General features: G+C 37.5%; 1 protein-coding gene across 1 annotated transcript; it reads right to left on the bottom strand.

The window, feature by feature from the left end:
- Window positions 1–223: 223 nt before the first annotated feature.
- LOC129255023 (mucin-22-like) lies at window positions 224–19,868 on the bottom strand. Its single transcript, XM_064095905.1, has 5 exons — window positions 19,786–19,868; window positions 10,237–10,428; window positions 3,409–3,728; window positions 2,089–3,073; window positions 224–1,078 (listed from the first exon to the last, which is right to left on the bottom strand). The coding sequence occupies exons 2-5, from the start codon at window positions 10,313–10,315 to the stop codon at window positions 828–830; spliced, it is 1,635 nt and encodes a 544-aa protein (XP_063951975.1). The 5' UTR covers window positions 10,316–10,428; window positions 19,786–19,868; the 3' UTR covers window positions 224–827.
- Between the last annotated feature and the right edge of the window lie 1,015 nt (window positions 19,869–20,883).

The following is a 20,883-nucleotide window of genomic DNA, read 5'->3' as shown; positions in this document are numbered from 1 at the left end:
TTTTCATGGAAAAAGTTTTATGCAACAGGCCCCAGACCGACTGAAGATCGCTTTGCGCGTGAAACCCAGGGTAGCGGATCCAAGGTATGTTCAACATTCGACTTGCTCTATATACCCCATGGTATTGAACACTTTCCAAAACTCCAATGAACTGACTGTATAGTGAAGCCTATATAATGAAGTTAATAAACCTGTAATTTACTTTATTTTACTTTATTCTTTTACACACTTCATTATTTAAAATTTCTGCATATGATTAATTACACTGCTAAGCATTCGAGGATTAATGCTTTTGTGTGTACATGTGTGTTCAGGAGGGTGTATGCGGGTAAGTGATGGTATGTGCGGATGTTTATGTCCTTTGTGTTTTAGTGCGTTTATGTAACCGACGTATTCGCGTCAAAATTTGGTATAAGAATAAACATTTTCGTTAGAGCTCATTTGCATTGCTTTGTATCAGCACCAACGCGTGGAATTGAAGTATCGCTGAAGGAAAACTTTACAAACGTTACAACAAGCTTTTATATGAAAACAGCTTGCTATCATTCAATCCACTAGTTCATAGATTATTAAGTTAATCTGCACTTGTAAATATTTTTGGATACCCTTCTGATGGATCAGTGCAATAGCAAATAAGTGTTTTTAGAGTTGTATACACGTAAAAAACATTTTTTTTTTTCATAATTAAAGAGTCGCCAAACTAGTGTTCAGGCTTATGAAGAGAGTTACAAGGCATGGTCGACAGGATAAAGACACAGACACATCAGTCCACATGTAATTACAATTGTTTTGTATCATACTGGTTAATATCCTTTAGCTCTATTAAATTAACTTGCACTAAGAAATTGTAAAGAACCCACTACTTTTAATGTACCTGAGGTTGTTGAAGCTGCTGTCGTTGGGATTTCGGTACTTCTTGCAGTGGTAATTGTCTGTGTTGTGGTTGTCACTGTTGTCGTCGGGGGTTCGGTACTCGGTGTTGTAGTAGGTGCATCAGTTGTAGTTGTTATTGTTGTTGTCATCTGCGGTGTTGTTGTAGAAGGCGACGTAGTTGTTGTTTGGACTGTCGTTGGAGGATCTATGTTTGGAGTATATGATAAAAATAATTTATTCACTTTCACCTAATTTCTTCTGGATTTGCATGTCCTTAAAAATGAAACCATTAACATCTAAATGTATTTGAATTATTGAAACAATGAATGATTAACTAAAACAAAGATTTGCGTTGTTGATCTTGCTTCGCAGATACTGTAGTACAATTAATCAACTCAAGGCAATTGCATTGGGTTGTGTTGTGAGCGCACATATATCACGCACTTGATACTCTATTAATGGGCTTGAAACTAGTCCGTTAAATCGCAGAAATAAGAAATCTGTAGTAGATGCACATAAGAGAGGGTAATTGTCTTGCACAGTAATCGGTAGAGAAGCCACATTTTGGTATGTCCTTGAATTCTGTTTTAATCTGACTGAAATCTTCAGAGCATATTCAATAATAGCAACTAGTTTTTGTCGGATTTCAGGCTTTTGTTGTTGCTACTATTTTTAGATAATGGAAATTGAATCAAATAATAATAATAATACTAGTCAATTTTTATATAGCGCTTTTCCCAGAACGGCTCAAAGCACTTTACAGCATATCATTACCCCGGTCATTGGATTCATTTCAATCCCGCACGAAAAGTGTAGAATTTCTACTCCCTGGGGAGCATTCATTGCATTCATCGCAGCCTCATTATGGCGCTGGCAAATTCAAACATACAATATCTTTCGCATCCTACCGGGTACCCATTTACCGGGCCCATTTAGCACCTGGGTCGAGAGTGGCAAAGTGTGGATTAACGCCTTGCCAAAGGATGCTAGACCGCGATGGGATTCGAACATACGACCCTCTGTTTACAAGGTGAGAGTCAGAACCACTACATCATGGCTCTCCCACGGCTCTTAAATGAATAACAGTTGTCCAGTTAGATGTAGCATATTGTGCCGCGTGATGTTAGTAAAAGACAATTTTTACAACACAACGTCGGGGTGAATGCTCTTTCTTTAATACATTTAGTACATAACAATAATAATATTTATACTCACTACAAGTTATAGTCTGATAGTCTGTGCATCTTTGTGTTTCGTACTTTTGAGCACCCACATAAGCATATCCTGCAGTGCCGTATCTTCCATAATTAACAACAAAGAAGGCCCCATCGGGATCGTATTGCGAGACCGTATAGGTAGCTAATTCGGTTCCTTGGTGAAAATAGGCACACATCATGCCACCATTAATTGTTGAAGACGGTGCCAAATTAGCGAAACCAGAAGCTGAAGAAGTAACGGTGATCCCTGAACTGGACGAGCACGGAGCCACGATTGTAAAAAAGTGGTTAAAATATAAATCGAGGGATGCAGCACCCGATAAACGAAAGTAAGAAGTCTGGAGGGTGTATTGTTCTTCAGGTGGAATGACAACCATTGATGTGGCTCCATCGAGTACCTGCACTACTTGGATGGGCTTATCACTGGTGATCCGTAGAATGTCGTTGATGTTGTTGACATCTCGGCTCTCAGTCTGTCCTTGATCAAGACTGATTACAGTACCATCGACGTTGATAGTCGTATCGTCTCTCCCAGCGGTAATCTGGACATAGAAACCCGTAGAAACCCCATCTATAAATGGCGGTACATTAAAGATGGTTCCCCATTTATCGTAAGGCATCAGATGTTCCATGGCATAGTCACACGATTCGTTTCCTTGCCTTGGACTGACAGCACAAGCCGACCCACTAACGACAGAAACGGTCGTGTTTGCCAGTATTCTTGACCCTGTAAAGTCGTTCGATGAGCTTGTGATTACCATTTGATACCAGGCCGGAATCTCAAATTGGACACTCGATAAGGGAGCAGAATAACTGATGCCATTGTATGTAAAAGGACCATTGGGTGTCAGGCAAATCAAAGTTGCTTCACCGGTTGAAGAGATTACCACTTCTCCAGGGCTTGGTCCAGCTCGAACTGATACAAAATATTCCTGACCTAGATATTCAAGGGGAATTACGGCGGTGGCACCATATGCCTGGTCCTGCACAGAAGAAAGGTAAACAAAAAGAACCCCTCGGATATTTACGAACCAGTGGTGTATGATGATTGTAGACAGTGTAAGCAGATAATGGTGACTAAAAATCGTCAAATTTTTAAAACACAATAGATTAACGTGATTTAACATGCATAATTTACTGTGATGGAGAAGCCTGTGCCATCAATACAGTCATTCCAAACAGAGGTAGGCCTACATAATATGACACCATACAAACGCTTTTACTCCATTATAATCTAGAATGAACGCATATGTGCGTGTTTACAAGTCCAGCTTCCTAACTTAAATTGTTACTAAGGCAATTCCCTGTTTAGACTTACATCTGTGTTGGCTCCGAATAAGTACATGACAAGAGTGTTTTCAAGAAAGACCGTCAAGGTTCCATTGTGCAATCCCGTGTCTCTGGTAACTGATGGCCCTGCTGTAAATGTCAGCTTCATATGTTGAGGCAGCTCAGCAGATATGGTGTAGACACCAGCCTCATTCCTGGCTGGTCGAGCTGCACTGAAGTCAGTACCAAATGGTTGGGTAGTCTGAACAAAACACCCGTAGTCTCCGATATATGAACTACTCTGGCCACTTGCAGGGAGACCGAAAACAAAGTCAGAAGCAAACCGAGAGGAATCTGCATGATTTCCGACTGTGGGCATGAATGTAATGAAAAAAAAAATTTAATTATCTCATTATTCAATTCATCAGGATAAATATCTGATCATGAAAGTTCATCTGTGTTGGTTGAAAATAACATAAAGTTAAAACTTTTAATCTCAACACAATGTAAATATTCGAAGAATTACATCGAAATGTTCGGCTGCTAACGGCAGCCTTTCTCAGCGATGACCGCAGTGACCCGCTTCGACCTGGTGACGTAGCGATCGATAATCGGGTCGTAGACACTCTGAAGCTTGTATTTCTTCGGAGGTATCGCAGCACATTCACATCGAATCACCTGGACATCAACAAGGTACAAGTGCTGGACAGGGAGTCGCGGTACTTTGAGAGAGGTGTGAAAGAAGCGATATACATCTGGGAGTACAAACCTTCTCTCAATAGGGAAGGAGGGTAATACAAACTTCCGAGTGTTTACGACCCGATTATCGATCGCTACATCAACAGGTCGAATCAGGTCACTTCGGTCATCGCTGAGGAAGGCTGCAGTTAGCAGCCGAGAATTTCGAGGTTTTCTTCGATTTTTTGTCTTTGTGTTGAGATCAAAAGTTTCAACTTTATGTTAGGATAAATAGAAATATCTTTTATTTTAATCACAAAGCACCGTTTACCCGGGGCTCACAAATGTTTTGCGAAGGTTTTGCAGGGACACAAATGTCAAAAAATTGGCAGGGTCCAACATTCGTATTTTACATAGGCGGATCCGGGGAAGACTTGGAAAATGATTTAAAAATATATATTTCATGTCACTTTATTAAATTTTTGCTCGCGCTTCGCACTCGCATAGCCTGTTGGATGAAATAAATATCTTGCTCAGTAGGCTGATATGTAGCTTAAAATATCAAATTTGAAGTCAATATACAAAACATATTTCAGCTCGGACATCGAGCTTTTATTATTTTGTTTAATTACAAATTGATTTTTAAGTGCTCTGTAAAATGTCCGTTTTATAGTGCGAATATCATTTGCAGATTTTTGCGCTGTGCGCTCGCATTATTTGATCTGCCAAGTAGGCCTACATATTCTCTTTGTTTATTCAATAAGATTCTATCTATATTAATTCTGTAACAAACTACTTAAAATCCCCTTTTATGACAGTTTATCAATAATTTCGTCTAGCGATTTGCGCTCGCATTAATAGTTAAATATATATCAACATAAATCCTATTCATAATTACAAAAGTGCTTAAAATATGCAGTTTTCAGGCCTCAAATGTCAACAAATTTCACTCACTCATTAGGTTATTACATTGATAAATATGATAATAGAATTTCATGAATTTCTAATAACTAAACTGTCCCTTTTTCAGAAAGGAATATCGACGAGTTTCATATCGCGATTAGGAAAAGGAATAGGAAGTTAGTCATCATTTTCATATGACAAAATGTCCTTAGACCTAGAATATCCAGGTCCTAGGTCAAAATTATAATAAAGATATCAGCTCGCGCTTCGCACTCGCATAATTTATTAAGTGCTATCCACCTACACCTCATAATTTCCCTACACAGTGCTTAGATTCACCCTTTTCATACCGGAATATCAAATATTTTCCGATCGCGCTTCGCGCTCGCATTATTGATTTACATGATAAAAAATGAAATGTATTCAGAATGCCCAGATTCTGTCTAAGTCTAAAACACGCGCACACATGTTTATTGAGATACGCAGCTTGATCTTTATTCAAAACGTGCTAAAATTATTCACCGGTCCAGGTCTGAAATCTCGATTTTTTCCGCTCGCGCTTCGCGCTCGCATCAATTGTTAAGTTTTATACCTATTCCGTTTATTTCAAAAAGTGCTTTGAATATCAATTATTAAGGTCGAAATGTCAAAAAAATATTCAGCTCGCCCTTCGCGCTCGCATTATCTAAAAGTTAAAATATGTATCGTCTTAATTACTAACTGCAAATCGTCCTTAACAGGTCCCTTTTTTATCAAGCCTGAACCCATATTGAAAATTTCTGTTTGCGCTCGCTGTAATTCCCGACCTTTCGCTGGAGGACGCGAACGCTTATTTACGACGGTATACTGATTTTGGAAGAGACTTTTGGGCCCGTCATCATGGTCGTAAAACTTTGCCCTGCAATGCAAATTGTGTGAAATGAGATTTTTTTTTTCGTTTCGCATCTGGAACGGAAACATTCAATCTGCGTTTCGTGTGCACAATTCTGGTTGCTACTATGGTAACAGCGATATATCCGATTTAGGACGACTTTCCAGAGCCACATTTGGTTCCTCCCAGAGCTCGAGAGGCCGCCCGGGGGGCCACTTCCATTGACGAGTGAATAGCCACCTTTCGCAAACCTCACGGACGGTAATATTAGGGTCCCCTAACACAAAAGTTAACGCTTAATCATACACTTGGTTTTTAAGATTGTACATTATAGTCAATAGAATCAAACGTAGAAAACTGCTCTACAATCATTTCTAAGCTTTGTGTTACAGGGGGGTTACAGGCCCTACAGTTCTGCTTTTCGTGTGCAAAATTCTTTCCCGCGACACCCGCACCATACATGCATGTACATTACGACTGATGGTCATCATCGTATATGCCCCATGAGCCGGCGGCGAGCCTCTACTATGACAGCTGGCTGGAGATATTTGAAATGCAGGGCCTACAATAGATTATGACATGGATAAGAAAGTGGTTTTTCAATCAAATCGAGTACATATGGAGTGAGAAAAAAGTTACTGAATTAAGGCTTTGATATAGATCATTATTGCATTTAATGTGGATTATTGGTGGATCACTGGCAATTGATTCCATGGGTCAGATCACCTCTCCCATGTCTCCAGCCGAAACCATTTCGCATGTGTTGATATGTACACGGCATAGGCAATAGGCCTAAACGTGCTAAACGCGTCTGAACACCAGCCAAATTTGCGGGTTTTTTTCTTTTGCTTACTCCTTCTACACAAACGATATGCCTCTAGCACACTATGTAATGGGCATTATGTTTTACTTTCCCCAGAAATGGGGGATTAGATTCAAATTCCAGGGGGGACCACTCCCATTGATAAGTGGATACCAGGCACGACCATGGGGTTTCGAAATGCACCCTAAGCAAGGGAGGCAAGTCTTTTCCAGATTATGAAAATGCATCTCTTAACAAGTATTTAGCTTGTGAAACCCTACAAGTATTGAAAACATATCCCCCTTTTCAGTATTTTTAAACATCGTTTTTGACACCCTTATAACGTTACATAGGCCTATACGTAACGTACTTGCCCACTCTTTCCCTTTTACGCGTGGCCGCGCCTGGTATCCACTCTTCAATTGAAGTGGTCCCCTCGGGCGGCCTCTCGAGCTCTGGGAGGAACCAAATGTGGCTCTGGAAAGTCGTCCTAAATCGGATATATCGATGTTACCATAGTAGCAACCAGAATTTTGCACACGAAACGCAGATTGAATGTTTCCGTTCCAGATGCGAACGAAAAAAAAATCTCATGTCACACAATTTGCATTACAGGACAGAGTTTTACCACCATGACGATGGGCCCAAAAGGCTCTTCCAAAATCAACTACCGTCGTAAATAAGCGTTCGCGTTCTCCAACGAAAGGTCGGGATTACCAGGTGCGACCACGCGTAAAAATGGAAAAAGTGGGCAAGTACGTTACGTATAGGCCTATTTGAATCTAATCCCCCATTTCTGGGGAAAGTAAAACATAATGCCCATTACATTGTGTGCTAGAGGCATGTCGTTTGTGTAGGAGGAGCAGGTAAAAGAAAAAACCCGCAAATTCGGATGTTGCTCAGACGTATTATGGCCTATTGCATATATGCTATGTACATATCAACGCATGCGAAATGGTTTCGGCTGGAGAGGTGATCTGACCCATGAAATCAATTGCCAGTGATCCACCAATAATCCACATTAAATGCAATATCGATTCGATGGACTGTAATTATCTGACTTTCGGACTTTAGTCTTTAATTACCTAATTAAGTCAGTGTGATATGTGAACAGTTGTGTGAGAGTGAGCCTTTATTTTTTTGTGGCTTGGGTCGTTGTGGGGACAAAAATACAGTCAAGTCTCGAGAAGCATGGATGGGTGTCGATTGGTGTTCACGCTCGTGTTTGGCCTCGGCTTGGGCATGTTTTTTTTTTTTTGGGGGGGGGGGTGACTAACACAAATATTGTTCTCTGTAACTGTGAGGGATTTTTTTTTCTTATAGTTGTCAAGGGGGGGTGGGTGGCTTGTGAATATAAAAAGTTTGGTGGCCAGACAGTAATAAAAAAAGACAATTTTTTTTTTTTTAAGCTGTGAGTTAGCAAAAAAAATTGCCTTTTTTAGAGGATCTAACTTAGTTCTAGATCTAGACTCTATACAAAATCTGATTTTGTGGTAGATTTTGACTAACCCAGGCAACTGCGGCCCGCTGTACGGGCTGCAGCCCAGGAGTCGTCCGTGTAATAGTTGGCAGACAAATAGGGTAGAATTGTGGTCACCATATCACCCCAAATTAAAGGGGGGGAATTATGCATGTGCCTCGATTACATGGATGAAGATCTATCGAGAGAATCCTAACGTCGATGCATAAAGTGCAAGCTCAAAAAAGGTTGATCGATACTCCCCCTCCCTGCACCCAACCCCTTAGGGAGCGCGCTTCGCGCGCTCTGTAAATGTTGGCACGCTTCGCGTGCATTTACCGCCCCCTCCAAAATGAAATCCTGGCTACGCGGTTGCGTGAAGTCTGTTCCGTATTTGTGACTGTGTTGTGATAGCGAGAATTAAAAGATGAACATTTTTATGTGTTTGATTGTACACCGTTAAGGGACGTGTGTCTCCCGCGACTGTAAATGATAAATCATATGTGTGTTCGATTGATTTTTCATTATTATTGTTAACTACAAAATTTGTGCAACATGTTGTCTATATAAGCATTTTCATCGTGGCAATGACAATCTGATACATTACAATGATCGGGAATTGATGGGTTTACCAACTGCTCTATTCCGATTCTATAATTTAATGAGCGATCACGCAATAAGCATGAGAGAATAAATATATTTCCTGTTCGTGTGAAATTGAATACTATGAAATTAACTTACTACATAACAACCAGTCACTTCGACCCATCGCATATTTTCTAGGATGTGTCCGTCCAAGTTGCTGTATACCAAAGTGTCAGCCAAGCTCAAACTTTGGTTTTTTTTATGGACAAAATAATGTAATCTTTCTCTACTCCGTTGCTTTGCTCGCCCTTCCTTTGAAAATATACATTGAGATCATGGAAGCATTTCTTGAAAGGATATTTTATTTGACAAAGTATGTTGTATCCAATAGTGACCACAGAAAATAGGCTTCTGAGTCAATCAGAATTAAGGAAAGTTTTCAGATCAGACTTGTCAGACGATAATATTACATAGAGTAAGTTTGAAATTATAACATAAAATAAACCGGATGTTTCTCTAAGCCCTTTCCAATATGGACAAAAATACATATTGGGCCTAATATATCAAAGGAATGCCTATATTATTAGTAGTAAATTACTTACTAACTTATCAAGCAAATCAAGAACTGAGTTGGTTACCAGTACAGCAAGACTACAATGAACCAAGAAATACGAAAAAAATGTTTCAAAAAAATGTCAAGCTAAGACTTGAAAGTTGAATAAGTGGATATCTAGTTGATGTTGAGAGGTCATTTGTTCCAAAGGGTTGGTCCAGCTACAGCAGATGGTCTGCCACAATAGAAGCATGTGTGGCTTCCAGGAATTAGAAGACGTGCTTTTTTCTCGAAGGTTCCCGGGATGGGTTATGGCAACTTGGATAAATAGGATGCACATAAGCCGTGAACATGGTGAAGTGTTTTAAAAACCAAACAAAAATGCTTGCGATTCCCTTTTCAACAACAAGCCGATCTTAAGCGTATTGTTAATGTTTTGATGTGTAAGAGCATGGGTTACAAGTCTAGTCTGATCTTTATCCGGTATATGTCTTTTGGGGAAGACCAAATAACAAGCTATTACACCAGTCAATTCGAAAGGTGACAAAATGCATGTACCAAGTTTAGTGTAATGCCTCTAAAACCACCTGATTCGACTGATACACCTGACAACAAACGGTGATGAACTTTTCTACTCAAGGCAGAGGCCATAACAGCAGCAGATAAATAGACTAGAAGCCTCTGACCTCTAAAGAGCTAAGGGACTCCCTTTCTCATCAGGTAAGATTCGACCCCTCAATGTATTCGAAATTGAATGTAAGTAAGAAAATGGGTTTAGCTGGCACGCTTCTGTTGGGGTCGGCCAAAATGATCCAATTCTGCTGAAGATTATCCAAGTTTGGACTGCAATTAGATTTTCCCGTTGTGGTGTTAGTGTCAAATATTAAATGATATCCATGTCTTAGATTGCTTTAGTGGGTTTTATATCATTCAGGAGTATTGCTAGCCAGTAGATTGTGTAACTAGACACCTTTCAATGTACATGACAACATCTATTTTAGAAAAAAAAGTTTGCGGAGTTCCTACCTGTACATGTCTGTGCTCTTGCAGCAGAACTGATGCAGAAAATAAACACCAGCAAACGAGAGAGAAAATCAGAGAACATCGTTCATTCCTTGTATTGAATGCTGAGGGAAGATACACAACTGGTCTTTGATATTGTCGATTTAAAACCAAATTGATGATGGTTTCGGCATCAATGATTTCCGTGACACCAAGCTGCGAATGTGGAGACAAAGAGTAAAAAAGAATTTCAACAATAAAGTGTAATCAGGTCAATAAAATATATATATACGCGTATATAATCAGTGGCGTATCTAGGACAAACGGCGCCTGGGGCAAGTGCTAAAATAGCGCCCCTTTCATATATATATATATATATATATATATATATATATATATATATATATATATATATATATATATATATATATATATATATATGTTTGTGTGTGAAGTTATAAATGTACAACAGCTTTGGCAACTCTTTTATTTAAAAGGCATGGCGGCTTGTCATTGTTCAAAACCCACCTTCACCCGACAAAGGAAATTATAATTGGTATAGTGTCAAAAATCTGTCGGTCAATCAGATCGGGGTCGCCCTAGCCACTAACCCGTCTCTGTGGTCTTGTGGTTAAGGCACCGGCGTTCAAAGCTGGGGGCCCGGGTTCGATTCCCGGCAGAGACATTTTTTCGGCATCACCAATTTTTCCAAAGGGTAGATAAGTCTGGGGAACCTTGATTTAAGCTACGCCTACCATTGTTCTCTTCATCCATTTCTTTCACACAATATTTAAATAAAAGAGTTGCCAAAGCTGTTGTACATTAATAACTTCACACATTTGTATACTTTCTCCCATACGTGTACTGTATCAAAGCAATACCTTTGATCCAGCTGAGGCATGGCGGCTTGTCATTGTTCAAAACCCACCTTCACCCGACAAAGGAAATTATAATTGGTATATTGTCGAAAATCTGTCTATCTGACGGTCAATCGGATCGGGGTCGCCCTAGCCACTAACCCGTCTCTGTGGTCTAGTGGTTAAGGCACCGTCGTTCAAAGCTGGGGGCCCGGGTTCGATTCCCGGCAGAGACATTTTTTCGGCATCACCAATTCTTCCAAAGGGTAGATAGCTCTGGGGAACCTTGCATTAAGCTACGCCTACCATTGTTCTCTCTCTCTCTCTCTCTCTATATATATATATATATATATATACATTTATATATATACAATCCAGGGTACCAGGAAAATCAAGATGGCTGCCGTAGGCAAAAAAATCCACAATTCATCTATTACTTAAGTGGCTTTAATTTGGTTTGTATTCGATGGTTTTAATGGTGAAGTAGTACATTGGGACAAGTTACAAGGACAGTCAGTGGTCTGGTGTGTCCAAAAATCCAAGATGTTTTCCAAAAAATTGAGTTTTAAACGGTTGTTAATACTTAAAATGGACATAGCTCATATCATATCCACATGGGAGATATAATTTTTGTGTCTAGACCATGGCTTCAATGGTCAAATAATACATTGGGACAAGTATCCGTCAAGGGCATATGATTTTGAAAATTAGTTACAAGGACAGTCAGTGGTCCAGCATGTCGAAAATCCCAGATGGCTTCCAAAAATCGGAGTCTAAAATGACTGCTATTACTTTAAAAGTGGACATAGTTCATTTAAAATCCACCAAGGAGAGATGATTGCGGTGTCCACACTATGGTTTCACGGTTAAAACAATACGTTTGGACTGAGTGAATTGGTATGCAGTTGTCCAATTTGCCTAAAAATCCAAGAGGGTTTTTTTTAAATGCATCTAAAACGACTCATATCACTCAATAATGGTCAGAGTTCTACAATATCTATCTGTAAGAAATAATGTTGGTGTCTAAATTGTGGTATAAAGGGACCGTCATATAATACATTCAGACAAGTAACAAGGATGGTTAGTATTCAGTTTTGTAAAAAAATCCATGGTGGATTCTAAGATTTCATCAAAATGGATGCTGTTACCAACTCATGAAACAATATGATAATGTATCCCCATGCATTTAAGTGTAGGCACCAAGATTATTTCTCACAGGTGGATATTGTATGAACTAATGTCCATTTCTAAGTAACAGCAGTCACTTTAGAACCCATTTTTTGAAGCAAATTTGGATTTTGGGACATAACTGACACCTGACTGTCCTTTCAACTTAACCCAATGTATTTCTTGACCCTACAAACTCTAGTGTTTACAGCAAAATCATACCCCCAATGTGTATTTCTAATAAACTATGTATACTTTTAAATTACAACAGTGATTTTACACCCCATTTTTTTCAAGTCGTCTTGGATTTTTTAACATACAAACAACTGACAGTCCTTTAAACTTGTCCTAATGTATTATTCTTACCCTTGAAACCAGAACAGCAGTCAATTTAGAATCAATTTTTGGAAGCCGACTTAGATTTTTTTTACAAACCAGGCCACTGTCTGCTCTTGTAACTTGCCCTAATTTTCTGATTGACCCTTGAAACCAGTGGTTTAGACACCACAATCACATCGCCCAGGCCAAAATGAAATGAGCTATGTCCGCTCTAAGTATTAGCAGCCCTTTCAAAATCAATTTTTTTTAATCCATCGCAGATTTTTGCACAAGACCACTGACTTTCCTTGTAACTTGTCCCCATATATATTATCTGACCCTTTTAACCATGGTATAGACAAAAAAAAATCATAATTCTGGATATTGAGCAAACTATGTCGTTTTTTTTAATTAGCAACAACAGTTGTAGACACCATTTTTGGAAGCCATCTGTTGGAACTAATATAACGCATTACCTATTTGCTTCTTTTATCTCATCTATGTCCAACACGCGAAATGTAATATCGTTATATATATATATATATATATATAAAATGATAATAATAATGATCACACATAGTTTAGTAAATGCCGTAGAAATAAAATCGTTCATTTTAAAAGGAGCATAGCCCTCAAAGATGAAAGGTAAAGTCACACTCTTCGTCAGTGCCCATGATGTGACAAGAAAAGATAATTCAAAATCCGTTCCTGAAACAGACGTGAAAAACACGTCTGTTCATGGGCATACGGATTGTGAAACTCACCTTTCAAAGAAATCAATGCGCTGAAGATGGAGGAAGCGCACTGTAATAGATGCATCTAAAGACGCGTTGCCATGACTGCAAGATGACAATGGCGAATCTCCGGCTCCAAAACAGGAATATATATATACATACATAATTGTTTTAGATTTTTCTGTTTTAGAGCCGGAGATTCGCCAATTTACCCTACAGTCATGGCACTGCATCTTTAGATGCGTCTTTTATGTTGCGCTATCTCCATCTACAGCGCAAGGATTTCTTTGAAAGGTGAGCTTCACAATCCGTATGCCCATGAACAGACGTGTTTTCACGACTGTTTCAGAAACGGACTTTGAATTCTCTTTTTGTCACATCATGGGCACTGACGAAAAGTGTAACTTCACCTTTATTTTTTTTAGAGTTATGCTCCGGTTTTCTATTACAATCTATGGCCCGAATTCACAAAGGTGGTTTTGAAAACGGTCGGTTGAACCCATGGTTTATGCAGATTTCATATATCAATTACGCTTAATTCACCGCGTATAATAAAAACAAATGTCTAATGCTGATGGGCGCTTTTGTCACAGTTCGCTCAATTGACGCCTGTTGCCATGGTTGAGTACACTGTTTTATTAATCAGACCATGTTACGGCACATTCTGGTAAATTGCACATTTCGGTATCTGCACATTTTGGTAAATTTACCAAAATGTGCAGGATTATACCCAGGATAGATTTACCAAAATGTGCAGGACATTGACGGCACATTGTGGTAGGTTCTTGGATTATTCGCTCAGTTGTCTGTACTCATTCATTGCATTAAAAAAAAAAACTGTAACTGCACAAGCAGGGCATTTCATTCAGTCTCTATTTTTTTAAACCAAATTGGCAAAACCTATTTGGTTTACCATTGATTTTGTCTAATCTTTCTAATTTTTACGATTGATTGTATATTGTAGTCAATGTAATTAATCGTAGAAAATGTTCTACGTCCATTGCTAAGCTAATTGTCTTACGGGCCACAGATCTCTTAATTGGAAAATTTAATTGTTTTCATACAATTATTTTTCGCTTGCCATTTATTTGAATTGCATTAACAAAAACAAATCAAGAACAAAAAAGGTTGCAATTCCATGGATTACAAACACATAAATACTAATAATTCCATGTCCAAAATAACTGACGCCTCGCGTAAGAAAGAGAGAAAAGGGAGGAGAGCGCAATAAACAAATGCTACAAAAACACTGCAATATTTAAAACAAACGACACCCAAAACTATAGGTTTCCAAAATCATTAAATATTTAATGATCATTGCTCTGCCCAATTTCATTGGCTTTTATTCTAATATCAGAACAAAATAAACCCAGTAGTAAAAGAAACGATGCAAACAAATAATAGAATCTCCAATATTTCATTACATTCACTGGATAACTCTGAAAAGAAAACAAATAAAACATAAAAGGGGGAGAAATCAAAGATATAATTTTTTTTTGTTTTTAAAAATTACAAGAGGTATGCAGATATGACTCAAATTTATATGTCAAATTTGTAAAAGCATGAGGCTTGGTTTCATATTACTTGACGGACTGATCTCACTAGATTTAATTTCATGAGGAGAATAAATTGCAACACCAAAATTGATTAAATTTGAGAAAACTGGGTATAAGGTGAATGCGTTGCACAGACGGTTATCAAAATCAGGCTAATAAATCACTATTTGTGTCTAAATAATAGTTGTTCATCCTATAGCGTGGTGTGTTTCTTTTTTCTTCCACCTTTTTTTTACCTGGGGCCCATTCACCCCCTGGATCCGCGCCTGCCCCCAGTAACGGTTATTAGACCAGGTGGGAATTGGACCAAATGGGTATTGGACCAACTCAGTGGGTATTGGATGAACTGTCAATAGGACCAAATGGGTATTGAACCGAAATGGCAATTGGACCAACTACCAATGAAGCTAGACGAACTCGCTATTGGACGAAATGGCTATTAGAAGAAGTGTCCATTAAACGAAGCGGCATTTAGACGAAATGGCTCTTAGAGGAAGTGGCTTTGCACGACGCGGCTCTTACATAAATTGGCTATCAGACGAAATGACTACTGAATGAAATGATATTGGACCAAACGGCATTAGACGACACGATCATTGGACGAAATGGCATTGAACATAGAGGCAAATCACCCACCCACACAAACACACACACCCTTACTGCCCCTGACTTTTTGTCTAACCCAATACCATAATTATCTTTCTTCACTCAATTACAACCGTCAAATCTGTTACCAAATGTCCATATTGTCCAAAATGTGCAGTCACATCACGTTATAACTGCAAATTTTGGTAACAAAAAATCATGTCAGGCATAGCACTATCGGCAACTTTTGGTAACAAATGTATTTTACCAAAATGTACAGTAATACCAAAATATGCCATAACAGTCCACTGCTATGAATTAATGATTCCATGTTCAAAGTCTGCAAAGTTTTATACGTATATATCAAATACATTTTTGGGTTGTCGCCCCGTATGTAATTGTCATTTCACATTTATCAGCTATGTTTATGGGAGAACGAACACCCATAAATTAACATAAGACCCTATTCCAGAAAGTCATAACTAGAACTGTCCCTGTACGATTTTCACTGTTTCAATGTATTCGAAAAACTGAAATCATATTTCTTTAATCTCCAATTGCCTAAAATAATTATGATCCAATAAACAATACTCATGCTCCGATAAACTCGAGCTGCTATATATCAAGGTAGCGAATATTATAAGCCCTTACTCTGTAAAAGGTAATCGTGGTGGTGGATTTTTAATATAAAATCGATTATGTATCTATCCACTTCGACTCCTAAATCAAACGCAGAAAGAAATTGAATTGACCATAATTGGATTACTTCGTATTATCTGATAATAATGTGCAAAAGCAACAAACTAAAGCTGAATGATAGCATGAGATCCACTTTCTCTATAATCCCCCCCCCCCCCGCCCTCACTCTCTTTCTCTTTCTCTTGGTTTAACAATTTTATTTATATCTGATATTTTAAACAGGAAGGACCAGAAAGTTAAAGGGAATTGAAAAATAACCGTAGCTTCCACACAATCCCCACAATAAATGAAATTAAATCTGCATTTTGCAGTAGATTTATCAATCATGCTGTCACATCTGGACTTATCTAGTATCAAAGTGAAATTTGATTTCAATAATTTATGAGACGTATGATTTCATCAATAGAGCTCATACTGAAAAAGATTGATAGGCATATTCTATCTTGTATTCATTGGTGGACTCTCCTCGAACCTCTAACCTTCGGTTTATTCATTTCTTTTATTTCAATTCATCAATTATTTCCAGTAAGATACAGCAGCCTTTTGGTTTATTCGTTTCCTCTTTTACATTTATTTTTCTAAATTGGCACATATATTCGAGAATACCCACTCTAAACAACCATTTTCGTTTACATCTTTACTCTAGGAAAATTCTACTGATTATGTGACATTTAGCATGATTTAATGTGGTAACAAAAAATAATCGTCGTGATAAGCTAGCGGTGATTGTAATAATGCTGTCTCTAAAGTCAAAACGCTCACTGTTCTTCTGCAAAAAAGTCGGAATTTATGATGAAAAAAACCCAGATGATAATGAAGTAAAAATATACTACGGTGTGTCAAGATACATAATGATAGTAGAAACTATTGCACAAAACACTATTTGTATAGTATGTTAGCTTACTAGTATTAGTCATATGTTTATGATTGCAATTATTTTGTTCTTAAAAGATATAAAAGAAAAAATTGAGAAAGTGAAGTGTGTAGAAATGTATTTCGGTGTTGCAATTGTTGAAGAGGCATTCTTAACGCTTAACCTAACAGCTTGTCAGAGGATTGCGTGACAAAGGTACAAATTTACGGGATTGCAAATTTATGATATTTTTGTATTATCATTTACATGCAGGTTAGCAGCAGCTGTGTCCCAGGCAAAGAAACCTCCATAAATGAATGACTCAATAAACTCTGATAAATTATGCAGTACATCGGTGGAGCACAGTCCATATAGTCCTGGAACCGTATTGACTATTGCCCTTCATATTTACCTCGTTGTCTATCTAATTCTTTCCAATATTCGCCCTCCTATCCTGCCCATTTGCTTTTCCTTGCCCCCGTTTCATTCATCCATGCGAGTTGATGATATTTATTGCCCATATACACGTATTACTTCCACCTTGGCCTTTTTTTAATACTTGGTATCGAGACACTGGATTCATATCGGCTCCTTGCGAACTCTTATAAAATCAATTGATAGGAACATCGGTGTGTAATAATTATATCGACCTAACTGACAAGGGCAAGGATATATTTCGTATAAAAGCTGCACATATGCGAAATAATTCAGGTCTATTTAATGCTTATATTACGTTTTACTGACGTACGCATAAGCAGTAAAGCAAAATGCGATGGTCGTGTTACTTACGTAAGCGTAATAACTATATTCGTCATTGTATATTTGTTATATTCTGGCGAAAATGTGAATGTACATCTAAAGTTTATACTTGAGTAATCAGAAAAAAATAAATTTGTGAAATAAAACATGTAACTTTATATATGTTTAAAGAACGTAAACTCACTTCGCTATTTCATTTCATTTATCTATTTTTTTTCGTCTTGTAGAAATACATGTAACAGCATGCAAAGTTACTCATCTGAATCAATTTGGGAAGACCATTTTGATAGAAAACACATATGATTTCCATCTCTCACTGCATATTCTGTTGATTAAATTAAACTTTTACCATAAAAAGGTGCATGTTTTCCTCGCTCGCTGCGTTTGCTCACATATCTAGTTCCATGACGGATATGGAAGTAAACATACCAAGCAAATAACGTTCCCAAAGTGTGCTGTGCATATCTAATAGGCAAAACAGGGGACAAACTATGCACTCAGGTATAGGTCCATTACAGCAGAAAGGGCATATTTGAGGCTTAGATATTAGGTATATTAAATATTTCAAAGTTGAAATATAGGACATGACATTTACACAATATCTGATATGTGGAATAATCAGGTGTATTTGTTTAAGAGTGTAACAAACTCGATTCGATGACGACACGTCACATTCGCTATTTTCTTACGATTTATGGAATGAAATATCAACTATGTAATTTTTAGTATATTTGATGATGAAGAAGCATTTGGTTGTATTATTCATAGTTAAACTTTTTCAAAATAGAGATAAACTGTATTTCACATTTAAGGAAGAAATTCAAATAGAATGAAGAAAACAAAAGACTTATACAGAACATGTAACTTTATTGATTTTATTTGTGCAGACTTTCTTATTTTACTATCATACCTTTTTACTGTATGACGACAAAAATGTGCACGTAATTGAACAAATTTCACTAAAGTGCCTATTCAGGGGTGAACATAACATTGTGCATGAGGGGTCCGATCGACTGCTCAAAGAGCTAAAAAATTTAAGCTTTCTTTTTCATAAGGACTAAATGAATATCGTGAGCGTGAGGTGCGAGCTGAAATTTTAGATATTTCATGTGTTCAGATATGAAAACAGTATATTCTAAGGACTATTCTGAAATCATGAACACAATTTCTCACTTAACAATTACTTTCAAATAAAAATCTGCTTTATTCGGACTAGAAAACGGGACAGTTATTTGTATCTCCCTAAATAATTAATGTGAGCGCAAGCTGAAATATTTGTTTGTTTACTTCATACCCAAAAGGGAACGTTTTAAGCATTCCGATATGTAGGAGTATCATGAAAAAGATACAGATAAACCAGTGAATAAAAAATGGGAGAATATGAATGAGTTGTTGCGAGAAACTTGCCATTTTTTATTGCAAATCAATTTTAGGTCCCAAAACCAGTTAAATGTCATGCATTTCATTGCAAACTTACAATGATAGATAGTCAGCTTCTCGTATTTACAAGTACACATTCATTAGCTTTAGTTAAAAACTGACCTCTTCCTTGTGAATTTGCATCTAAATTTGTGATTGCAAATTATATAAACGAAACATTCTTTGCACTTTTGTAACCTGAACAGGATGCATTATGTCTAAACAATTTATCATATATATATCAGAAATGCGAAAGAAATTCACGAGTAATGCAATTTTTGCAATGCCAACAAGTTATTTTATTTAATTTCCAAATTTTTGGTAGACATCTACCTTCTTCGGGGAAGATTCGTGAATTGTGACAAGTTTAAATGACAGTTTAAATGAACTGTCAAGTTTAAATGAACTGTCATTTAAACTTGTCACAATTCACGAATCTTCCCTAAAGAAGGTAGATGTCTACCGAAAATTTGGAAAGTGAATAAAAGAACTTGTTGGCATTGCAAAAATTGCATTACTTGTGAATTTGTTTCGCATTTCTGATGTCTTATTATTGCCAATACGTGGAAAACCAAGATGCCTCTATATATATATATATATATATATATATATATATATATACATACATATATTGTCCCCTTTCTGATGAATGCTTGTATTAGCTGAGATCCAACTTCGGCACGCGGCTACTCATTGTTCATTAACTCATCTGCACCAAAAAGACAAAGAATCAATAAAAAGGTTGAAAGTTTGCCTGCCAGTTAATTGAACTCAGTCTCGCCTTCCTGCTGGCCCGCCACCGTGGTCTAGTGGTTAAGGTATTGGCGTTTAGAGCCAGGGACCAGGGTTCGATTCCCGGCGGAAGCATTTTCAACCTTTGATTCAGAATGGAAGACAGATCTGAGGGACCTTGAGTGAAGCTACGCATCTATATTCTCTCATTTTCATTTGTTCACTATTATACTGATCTGAGAAGGGGGACATTTTAATTATTTTTTGGTAGCAATTAAAGAATATGATGTTTCACTCATCATATAATGCGAGCGAGAAGCGCAAGTTTAAAAATGTTGATTTAAATCTGAAACGGGAGATTTTAAGCAGTTTTTGCAATCATTAAAATAATTCGTTTCTCACCGAGCAAAATGTGCGAGCAAGAGCTGACTTTGATATATAACGACCCGAAAAGGAACATTTAAAGCGATGTTTGACAAAATCATGAAACAGATACAAATGTTAGAGCTGAAAATTTTAAAGATAAAAACCTAAGACTTCTAAGTGCTTTATGTAATCATGAGCACGACTATGATGATGCATATCTTACTAAACAAAATTATTAATAAACGCTAAAAAAAAAATATTTGTTGTATATTGACTTAAGTTATTTTAAGCACCACTGAATCCTCTTGAACCGGATATGTGTATCATTAAATAGGGAATGCAAACACGAGTAGAATTTTATTTTCTATTTGGTAAACTGAAGATATTTTTTTTCCAATGCCTCTGTTTCTTTTATTTTTGTTCACTTTTCTTATTCCTGTTTTTTTTCTTTTCCCTCTTTTTCTAATCTCCTTTCGTTTCCCCTTTTCCTTCATTTTTCTCCTTTCCTCCCATTTTTGGGAGGCGCTGCAAATAGGGGTCTGCGGCTGATTCGGTCCCCTGGATCCAACTATGTCATTCCCGAAGTCTTTCAACTCTAGAAATGATGAGTGTGCGATTCAGGAGAG

The sequence above is a fragment of the Lytechinus pictus genome, chromosome 1, assembly GCF_037042905.1.
Source record: "Lytechinus pictus isolate F3 Inbred chromosome 1, Lp3.0, whole genome shotgun sequence".
NCBI lineage: Eukaryota > Metazoa > Echinodermata > Echinoidea > Temnopleuroida > Toxopneustidae > Lytechinus > Lytechinus pictus.
This window is presented reverse-complemented; position numbering and strand designations above follow the sequence as displayed.